The sequence below is a fragment of the Vidua macroura genome, chromosome 22 (assembly GCF_024509145.1).
Source record: "Vidua macroura isolate BioBank_ID:100142 chromosome 22, ASM2450914v1, whole genome shotgun sequence".
Lineage (NCBI taxonomy): Eukaryota > Metazoa > Chordata > Aves > Passeriformes > Viduidae > Vidua > Vidua macroura.
In genome coordinates, this window is record NC_071592.1 from 1,830,731 (window position 1) to 1,841,413 (window position 10,683).

Below are 10,683 nucleotides of genomic sequence, written 5' to 3' on the forward strand. Positions count from 1 at the left end.
GGGACTTGGAGAGGGTATTATGGCCTGGGCTGCTGTACAGAGCAAATCCTGCTCCCTATTCTTGCAGGCAAGCTGAGAGGAAGAGGCTCAGAGCCTTTTGCAAAGGGCTGGCAGAGCTGGCAGTGCCTCTGAGCCAGAAATTGTGTTTAAATTGCGAGCTCTCACGGGCAGAGAAGCTCTTGCCCTTCAACAGAAGCTGGGCTGAACCCACTCCTGTGATCCGGGCTCACGGGCGAGGCAGGAATTAAAGTAAATGCATGGATTGTTAGGAGGAGAGCTGCAGGAAAGCAGGTTAGTGCAGGGGCAGAGGCAGACAGAGGTGTTCTGCACCCCTGGGTGCAGTGCAGCACCCTGGAGGCCGTGACCATGCCCAGGTTCTCTCTGGGGTCACAGCCTGGGGGTCTTCCCTCCAGAACAACGTGCCCTGCAGTGGGCAGAAGACGAGAGGCGCTGGTGGAGAGACCCATCCTTTATTCACACACACCATGAGGGCTCGCTGGGCTGCACAGCTGTAGTGCCAGGATCCCAGCAAAGCCCTCCTGGCACCTCCCCTAGCCCTGATTTTGGGGCTCCCTTTGCTGCCGGGACAGGCTCAGCCCTGGCGGGTGATGCGGGAGCCGAGGTCCTGGGAACAAGGGCCCCTTGTCCTGGTCCCCGTGAGCCAAAGATAGGAGCTGCATTGATCCCGCTGGCATCCAGGGCAGCTGGAACACGGGCCAAGCCCGCCCGGGACTGTGGATAAACAGCACGTGGGCAGCGGGGCGGGCGCCGGGGCGCTGCGGCTTCTTGCTGCCCCATTGGGCTCCTCTTCTTCCTCTCCCCTTCCCCCTCCTCCTCAGCAGCGAGCTCAAATCCCTCAGACAGCTACTGGGCACCGCCGAAGGGCCCAGCCCAGGAGCGGGACAATAAAATCCCTGACACCACTGTTCAAGAGGCCTCGGGGGGGGGTGGAAGGCCAGGCCAGCTGCAGGATATAAAGCTGTCCCCGCTCCCGGCACGGCACTGCAGCACAGTGGTTTGCCAGGCTCCTCCAGCGCTCTCCAATGGATATCACCATCCACAACCCCCTGATCCGCAGACCTTTCTTCTCTTGGTTGGCACCGAGTCGTATCTTTGACCAGATTTTCGGGGAGCACCTGCCGGAGTCGGAGCTGCTCCCTGTTTCCCCCAGCTTCAGCCCCTTCCTGATGAGATCCCCCATCCTTCGGATGCCCAGTTGGCTAGAGACAGGACTCTCGGAGGTAATCTTTGCTTCTTCGGGCTCTTCATGGCTGCTGGGGGCACAGCCTGCTGGCTCTGGAGGCCCAGGAGAGCTGAGAGCTTGGAAGATGCTCCTAGGTGGTTTTTTGTTTTTTTTTTTAGGAAAAAGGCTGGGGGAGAAGGTGCTGTGTTTGCACCTCTGCATTGTTTGGGATGGAGCAAGTCTGGCCATAGTGAAGGGAACAGAGCTCAGTGTGCATGGCAGATCACCCTGGGAGCTGGCAGAGGAAAGGAGGAAGCACAATTTCCCTAATTTCCCTAATTTCCCTAATTTCCCAGTCAGATGCACCAAACTTTCAATCCCACTCCCAGTGGGATCCTCATGCCAGGCAGTGCAGGAGCCCATGGCTGCTGAGGGAAAAGGGGCCTATTTCAAACAATCACTGCCCAGAAAAGCAGCGTTTTAATAAGATCCAGGACCAGGAGGATCATGGAGCGGGCACCTCCTCCCACCAAGGGCTGAGCCAAGAGGCTTTTGCCTGTCCTGCAAGTCAACTGTCTTATTTACAAGGAGCTTGAGGAGCTATTCCAAGCAGAAGGAGTGAAAGTATTATTTTAATCCTTGCATAATGTCCCTCTTGATTTAGTGACCTGGGTCTGGCTGCCCAGTGATGCAGCCAAAATAAAGAGTCAGCTTTAAATAAAGAGTCAGTTTTAACCAATTCAAGTGGAGAATCTCAGGTCCTGCAGTAACACAAGGCCAGCAAGGGACAGACACTCAGATCAGATCCCAAAATAAAGGTCAGTGTGTGTGTGTAGAGACCAGTTTGAATCTTGACCCACTGCATTTAAGCTGAAACCCTCACCTGCTCTTTCCTGAAGTCACCTCCTTGCTTTTGCTCTTCTCTGAAGTCACCTCCTGCTTTTTGCAGATGCGACTGGATAAGGACAAATTTTATGTGAACCTGGACGTGAAGCATTTCTCCCCTGAGGAGCTGAAGGTGAAGGTGCTCGGGGACATGATCGAGATCCACGGGAAGCACGAGGAGCGCCAGGTACCCCCTGCTTTAACTTCAGCACCGAGGGAGTCACTGTGAACTCCCTCACCTCTGACTGCACAACAATCCCCTGCCCATCTCAAATATTTGTCTTTTTTTTTTAATCAAGATGCTCCATGCAATCCCCCCGCAGCTGATCCCAGCCAGGGCAGCAAGAGGGTGGAGGTTTATTGCTGATGTTGCATGAACTGTGAACTGAACTGGAAAATCATCTGTGAAATGGGCATTTTTGGGCTTCCCCTCTTTCTGGGAAGTGGCCAGGAATGCAGGGAGGCGTCCAATGAGCTAAAAATTAACTCTATCAATCAAGCCACGTAATGAATCAGTGCATTGCCCTGTGTGTTACCTTTCCTAGAGCCAGCCAGCAGTTTCTAATCCTTAAAAGTTGTGTTCTGCTGTCATTCATCCCTCTCCCTGCTGGCTCTGGAGACCTGTGTGGACACTGGGCAGGCAGAAACGCAAAGCCATGCCCAGAGCTGGATGTGACAGCATTTTCCAGTCCCCATCCCCTGTCCCCGAAGTAGCTGTGTCCCTGGAATGCCACCCCCAGGAGCACAGCGTGTCCCCAGGAAATGCAGCGCTCCCTGCAGCACTGGGGGCCTGTAATCCTGACACCATTTCTGGCACCCTTTTCGGCTAGGAAGGTAACCAAGCGGTGGGATCAGGCCCTGAGGGTCTCCGGGGGCAGCTGTGGTTGGGAATGGCACCTCGGGAATGCCAGCACAGAGCGCAGGGCAGCCTCCGGCTGGCACAGGGGTGGGCACAGAGCGTCCCCCTGTGAACTCCGTGTACCTGCAGGCACCTGCAGCCCGGGCACGTCCCACTCCGGCTCCTTAAAGAGCACAGCTCATCCTCAAAACCCTTTTAACTCCCTGGAAAGCTTTCCTTTGAGAGCCCCACCTCCCCATTCCCAGCCTTTGAGCAAAGACCCCGTGGTTAAGGCGGCACCGGGCGAACGCTCCTTAATTAAATGAGGATTTTCTCCCCCTCTTTGCGCAGGACGAGCACGGCTTCATCGCCAGGGAGTTCAGCAGGAAATACCGGATCCCGGACGACGTGGACCCGCTGACCATCACGTCGTCGCTGTCGCTGGACGGGGTGCTGACCGTCAGCGCTCCCCGCAAGCAGAGCGATGTCCCCGAGCGCACCATCCCCATCACCCGCGAGGACAAACCGGCCATCGCAGGCGCCCAGAGGAAGTGAGGGCTGCTCTGCTGTCCCCAAAGCCACCCCTGGAGGGCCATTCCAGAGCTCTTTCCTCCACCAGGTGCCGGCCGTACTGAATGGCTGCTCGTATTATTTATGCTGAGTAAGTTTACTAACGAATAAAACCATGGAGAAGCAGTTTGGATTGGTTTGTTTTAGGCTGGGTTGAGAAAGGTGGATAAAAGGTGCGGGGCAACATCATTTTTTTGGGTGGCAGGCGTGTCCAGGACAGCTTATCTGGGTGTTCAGAAGCACTTTGCTCATCACACCTTGTGTTCTCTCTCCCTTCAACGCTGCCAGAGGATTTCAGAGTGTTTCACAAGCAACAGGAGAGTTTCTCCCGTGGAGATTAAACTGGTAAAACAGCTCCATGCCAACTGAAACCCATCTGAAGTGTGGGTATTTGATAACAGCTGGCTGGAAGACAACTGTATCTTAAATCTCTCAAATGATTCATGTGATGGAGAAACATCCAGGGGCTGCAGCCAGTTCAGAGCAGCTTCAGGTGAAAACTGCAGGGCTGCAGTAAACACAGATCTACCCAAAGAGAAGGAAAACATCTTGCTCTGATGATGCAAATCACATCCCTTTGAAACTCTGCTGTTAGTGCCCTTCAAACACTGAGCAGGATCTGATGTCTACAGCAATAATCTGATTTATGCCAGCATTGCTGAGTGATACAAACCACTACTAAAATCCTTTTCAGGCATCTTCATCTGCCTAGCACCTCTCTTCAAAGGGGTAGAAAGGGATGTCTGGATGACTGGAACTGAATTTCTGAAATTCATCTTCAAAAAGGACAGATCTGTCACAAAGACCATCAGACTCAGTCATGACCTGACCTATTTTCTGTTCCTTAGACCTGCTGAGACAAAAGTTCTGTTAGCAGGGATCACAGCACACCTCAGCTGAGCAGGGAGGACATCCTTCCCTGGCTGTGGGCGAGCAAAAGAAAATGAGCACTCTGTGATGTGGGGTCACTGTCACACACCCCAAATCCCCCCTCTTTCCCAAGGTCTGCTGTTTCCTATTAGCTGGTTCTAATTAGCTCTCCCAGCTAAGTTAATTGGGCTTGTCTGGCCCAACCTCTGCACGCAAGAACAAACCCCAGACACACACAGAGGTTACAAACAGCAGAGATTAAAAGCAGGAAGAACATTTCCCACATGGATTTCATGTGTGACAGGTCTTGGTGCTGGAAGGAAATCACTGCACCACTGGCTCCTGGGGGTTTCTGGAGCTTTTCCTGCTTCCTTCTTGTTCCTTTTCCACCTGCAGGCCCGGAGTGCAGCATTTGGGCAGTTGGGCTGCACAAAAGAGGTTCTAGCTCAGCGTGGTGGCCTGGAAATCAATGAGGTTTTTGTTCAAATCCTAAAAGAACCAACACTGAAGGGAAGTAAATGTAAAATAGTAAGAATTTAGCCAGAAAGTGCAACTGAGGGAAATCTTTTTTTACAGCGCAGGGGTTTGCCAGGCTCAAATCAGCAGCCTGAAATGGGAATTTTGAGTGAAAGCTCTCTGGGGATAAACTGGATGAGGTCAGCCAGACAAGAATACTTGAAATGCAGAACCACTTCCTGAGTGACCTGAAATACCTGTTCTGGGGTGGCACAGGAGCACAGCCCAGCACGGGGAGAATGACAGAAAACACCTCTGTCATCTCCAGGCACAAACATCATCGAGAAGCTCCTCACATCCAACACATCATCCCAGTTCTGCACAGGTGAAATTCCCTCTCTGATGTTTCCCTCTAATCTGAGGCAGGTTGTTTCCAAAGCAGTGAGTGTGCTGGAAAGGAAAAACTCACATTTTGCATGGCTAAATACAGGTTTGGAGGGGTTTTTTTTGTAATTATTGGAATGGGAAGGTTGTGTGGTAACTATTTTCTCAGTACCCAACACCTCTCCAGGCCACTACACATCATTTAAAATAGACAAAATGATTCTCTCAAGGCCACAGGGACCCAGTGCCCGGCACAGAGCTCACAAATTGTGGCAGTGGGTCTGTGCAGGAGCTCAGCTTTGCCCATTTCAAACCTTCCTCTGTCATTATCTGTGTGAAACCCTGTCCTGACACACTGTCCCTGCCCTGTGGGCCAGCTGTGGGCACACAAATGGAGCAGGTGACACCCAAGCCTGGCTGTTGTAGATATTCTGGACCATAATTTCCTTCCTTCTCAAAGGCACCACACACACATGTGAGGCAGGGTAATTAATTTACCTTGTATCACCCTGTTGAGGAATTAGGGACCTTCTTATTACACCTTGATTACGTCTGCAATTATCTGACACCTAATGATGCTTCCAGCACCTTTCCACTGCTTCTCTTCTCTTTTTCTTCTCTTTCTGTCTGTCTCTGCTTCTCCCTTTTGGGAATTCAAGCAGCACAAAGATTGTCAAAGGATAAAAATTGCAGGTACAGGTAAAGGTCAGTTCAGAGGAGGCCACCAAATTGCTTATAGGGCTGGAACTCCTCTGCCATGAGAAAAGGCTGAGAGAATTGGGGTTGTTGAGCCTGGAAAAGAGATTTCAGGGTGACCCAACTGTGGCCTTGCAGTACCTGATGGGAGCCCCCAGGAAAGATGGAGAGAGACTATTCACAAAGGCCTGGAGTGACAGGCTGAGAGGGAATGGCCTCAACCCGACAGAGAGCAGGCTTAGATTGGATATTAATAAGAAATTTCACCCTGTGAGGGTGGTGAGGCTCGGGCACAGGCTGCCCAGAGGAGCTGGGAAGTGACTGGAAGCGTTTGAGGATGGGGCTTGGAGCAACCTGACCTGGGGTAGCAGAAGGTGTCCCAGCACAAGATCAGCTTTAAGGCCCCTTCTAACCCGAACCATTCTGTGATTCTGCCAGTCCACCATTCCTCGGCTTTTTAAACAGCCTATTTTATTTTTTTATTTTTTTTTTTTTTTAAACGCAACACCCATTTCCTGTTGCACGGCGGCCGGGAGAGCTCCCCGAATCCCCGCTCCCGGTGCCGCGGATGCCGCAGCGCATCCTTCGCGGGGACACAGCACCGCACCTTCGCGGGGACACCGCCACCTCTCCTCGCCCGGGGGCGGGCCAGCGGCTGCCGAGGAGTCCCCGGGGATGCCCGCGGGGCCACAACGCCACCGGCAGTGGCCGCTGAGCGGCCGCACGTCATGAGCGAGCGCCGGTGGCTGCGAGCGCCCGGGGCTGCGAGCGCCGCTCCCGGCCGGGGCCATGGGGCCGCCGCTCCGCCGCGTCCTGCTGCTCGGAGAGGGCAACTTCTCCTTCGCCGCGGCGCTCTGCGGGGCCCAGGGCACGCACGTGGTGGCCACTTGCTACGAGAGCGAGGAGGAGGCGGCCGGGCGCGGGGGAGCGGCGCGGAGCATCCGCCGGCTGCGGGACAGCGGTGGGTGCGCGCCGGGGAGCGCGGGGATGGGCGCGGGGATGGGCGCGGAGATGGGCGTGGAGCTGCTGCTGAGAGCTCTGCTGTCACCCTCCTGGCATCGCTGTCACCCTCCTGACATCGCTGTCACCCTCCTGGCATCCCTGTCACCCTCCTGGCATCGCTGCCCCGCTGCCGTGTCCCTTGGGAGCCCCCCCCGCCCTCGCCCCTCCAGGCGTCTCAGGGGAGGGACTGGAATGGCCCAGCTGGCTAAATGAAACGCCTTAAAATCTGATGGAAATAGTACCGAAACTATTGTTTTCAGCTGTTTTCAGAAGTCTCTGCTGCCTTGAAAGAGAGCAAGGAGAACCCCACAGGGCTTCCTGGCGTTCCCAATGCTCGAGGCAGCTCTCACCTACTTTAAAACGCCCTGGAGGATTTGCATTCCCGCCTTCCTTTAAAATTTTCCTCCCTGATAACCATCAGAGCCTTGTTTTGCTGTCGCAGGAGCCGAGGTTGTGTTTTCCGTGGACTGCACCAAGCTGAAGGAGCACTTTTTACCAGGAAAACGGGAATTTGATCGCATTTATTTCAACTTCCCTCACTGTGGGAGGAAGGCCGGGGTGGTGAAGAACAGGCAGCTCCTTGCCGGCTTTTTCCATAGGTGAGTAAACCCGGGATCATTCCGTGTTAATTACCGGCCGTGGCGCAGCTTTTCAGCTGCCTTCCAGGTGTTTTTCGGGCACTGGGGCATTTGGGGCTGTGCTAACAGGATTTCCTGCTCGCCCGGCTTCCCTTCCAGCTGTGCACAAGTGCTGGCACAGGAGGGAGAGATCCACGTGGCCCTCTGCAATGGCCAGGGAGGGACTCCTGCGGACCAGCCCAGGAGGGAGTGGCACAACAGCTGGCAAATCGTGGCTCTGGCGGCGGGAGCTGGGTTTATCCTGAGCCGCGTTCATCCTTTTGAAGCAGAGACCGTCGATGGATACAAATGCACAGGTTACAGGTAACCATCACGTGGCAAAACTGAAATTCTGATGTTTGTGCTCTTAAAATGCCCCAGCGCTAGAATATTCTTTTCGTATCTTGTTGTCTCGAGAGGAACTCCTTTTAATTTTCCTTTTAATTTTCCTTTTAATTTTCCTTTTAATTTTCCTTTTAATTTTCCTTTTAATTTTCCTTTTAATTTTCCTTTTAATTTTCCTTGAAATTTCCCTTAAAATAGCTGCAGTTCTTGTTCATCTCTAAGCAGAATAACCAAGATTAAAATGCAAGCTTCCTGCCAAAGCACCCTCTAAAAATAAGACTATCTGAGGATTTTAAAGGTCAAAAGCATCTGTTTCAGAACAAATATCAATCTCAGCCTAAAGACAGGGGGACTGGGGGTTGATGCTGCCAGAGATCTCTGGCCTAATTGGGGCACATTAAATATCAGAAATCAGCAGTGACTTTGCTCTGTTTTTGTGTATTTTCAGGAGCCAGGATAAATCCTTTTGTGTAGAGGGTGCTTTGAACCACATTTTCACACGGAGCACAGCACCCCTGTGTTTCACACCCATGAGCTGCCAGACTCAGCTGGGAAGCCAAAAAGTTTCCTTTCAAGTGCCACAAGTCCTCGTGGATAAATTTAATAGGTGAGTTTTACAATTAGTTTCTCTTTGGCAGTCGCAGCTCTCCTGCTCTCAGTGGGAATGTCCAGCAGTGGAGTCAGATAAATGGATATGGTGGCTGGGAAATCGTTTTTTTACCAGAAAATTGCAGTTAATTCTTGATTGTAACCTGCAGACAAACACCAGTGCCCTGAAAATGTGCAACACCTTTGGTGAAAGACTTGGCTTGGTCAGTTAGTTGCTGGCTTAGGAATGTTTTGGATTAATTATGGCCACAGGAAGGCAATCACAGATACTGTGCATAATTTGCACTTTTATTTTTTCACAGGGGTTTCCTCGAGGTTAATTCAAGTCATCCAGTAAGGACAATAAAGGAGAAGCTCAGTGCAGGGCTCAGCCAAGCTTTTCCACTGCAGAGCCTCAGCTCCTGCCTTCCTCTGCTCCACCAAGGTCACCCCGGTGGAGTTTGCCACTCCAACATCTTCTGGATCACCCCGAGCCCAGGGGAGGCTCCAAGCACTGAGAACGTGTCTCAGGGACTGGCAGATGCAGTTTTGTGTTCCCATTTTGGCCAGGACACAGATGAGAATGGGCAGGAAGGATGCCTGATTCCAAAGCAGTTTTACCTTAGGCCTTCCCTCCTGCCTCATGCTCAGGCAATAATTAAAAAAAGAGCCTTTTCCCCAGGGGCACTTCAGGTTCTTTGCGGGCCAGTTTTTAGGAAATGTCGGATCACTCCCCACTCCACGCCTGTCTTCCATGAGATGCTCGTTGTGCTTGCAGTTAGCAGGGGCACGGAGAACAGCTGTGTCCAGATGTTGGTGGATAGCATTGAAACCACCTTGAATTCCCTTCACCAGGGCGCTTCTGGCATCAAACCCAGCATCAGCCTGCAGGATGCCACAAGTTTTGGAGCTGAGCTAAATGACTTTGCTGCTTTTGAACGGCAGCTTGGTGAAATTCAGCATTTCCTCTGTGCGGGGACAGACCCAGAGCCCTCGGGCTCCTGTGTGGGGGTTATCAGGACGGCTCCTGATGAATTAAAAAGCCATGAGCTGGTTGTTGTCTTGGCCTCGCTGAACCTGGACCTCCTGGCCATGCTGCTGTGTGGAATATCCGACTGGAGGATGCTCTGGACGTCGGACAGGCGCTTCCTCAGGCAGTTTCCTGAGGGAGAGTTGAGGCTTTTCAAGAGTTTTTCCCTCTATCCACCTTCCTACGTGCACGATGTCAGCTTCTGGGTTCCTGACGGGGAGGACTTTGATGAAGTGGCTTTTCACACCCTTGCCAGGAGGGTGTCAGGTGAAATGGTCGTTTCCATCCAGCTAAGGGACAATTTCCAGCAGCCGGGGACAGGACGGAGGAGCCTCTGCTACAGGGTGACTTTCCAGTCCTGTGACAGAGCCTTGGGCTGCCGGGAGGCAGCGGAGATGCAGCTGCACTTTCGGGAGGAAATCCAGCAACACCTGGGTGTGACCCTGAGGTAGAACATCTCCCGTGGTTTGCAGGGGCTCCAGCAGCTCCTGTGCCCCTTTCTGACCTGGAAAATGTCACATTGCATCGTTGGACCTAGCACTGTGTTGTTGCAGTGCCTGTCACAAGGGCAGGGTGCACCTGCACACGTTTCCATGTGGGAGCTCCTGTTAATGAGGGCCAAGCGCTCCTGTTCTGTGTGTGTGTAATGAAACCTCGTTTTATAAAGTGGAGTCTCTCTTTCCTACGGTCCTGTGAGAGTGGATTCGATCTCTTTACTAATGCAAACTCCTCCTGGTGTCCACCCAAACCTCCCCTGGCTCAGCCTGGGGCCGTTCCCTCTCCTCCTGTCCCTGTTCCCTGGAGCAGAGCCCGACCCTGGCTGTCCCCTCCTGTCAGGAGGTGTGCAGAGCCACGAAATCCCCCCTAACCTCCTTTTCTCCAGGCTGAGCCCCTTCCCAGCTCCCTCAGCTGCTGCTGGGGCTCCAGCCCCTTCCCTGGACACGCTCCAACCCCTCCATATCCCTCCCGTGCCGTCCTTTCCCCATCTCCTGATCACAGCGGGTACCAAATAAACAACGTTCTCCGTCGGTGCGTTCCCCATTCCCTCACTTCCCTGCCCAGCAGCGGGCAGGGCGGGGACGGACCCTGGCTCGGACATGGGACAGGGGCTGGGTGAGCGATGGAGCCGCGTGTGCGGGGCAGGGACCCGGGGGGTGCGTGATGGACCCGGGGGGACGATGGACACAGACGGGTGATGGAGCCGGGTGTGCGGGGCAGC

At 53.5% G+C, this 10,683-nt stretch overlaps 2 protein-coding genes across 2 annotated transcripts; both read left to right on the forward strand.

Moving 5' to 3' along the window:
• The first annotated feature begins 871 nt into the window (after positions 1–871).
• Positions 872–3,602, forward strand: CRYAB (crystallin alpha B). Its single transcript, XM_053997064.1, has 3 exons — positions 872–1,241; positions 2,133–2,255; positions 3,258–3,602. Exons 1-3 carry the CDS (start codon positions 1,044–1,046, stop codon positions 3,459–3,461), a joined length of 525 nt encoding a protein of 174 aa, XP_053853039.1. The 5' UTR covers positions 872–1,043; the 3' UTR covers positions 3,462–3,602.
• A 2,818-nt stretch (positions 3,603–6,420) lies between these two features.
• FDXACB1 (ferredoxin-fold anticodon binding domain containing 1) lies at positions 6,421–10,197 on the forward strand. Its single transcript, XM_053997024.1, has 5 exons — positions 6,421–6,843; positions 7,327–7,483; positions 7,622–7,825; positions 8,295–8,453; positions 8,758–10,197. Exons 1-5 carry the CDS (start codon positions 6,672–6,674, stop codon positions 9,914–9,916), a joined length of 1,851 nt encoding a protein of 616 aa, XP_053852999.1. The 5' UTR covers positions 6,421–6,671; the 3' UTR covers positions 9,917–10,197.
• The last annotated feature ends 486 nt before the right edge of the window (positions 10,198–10,683 follow it).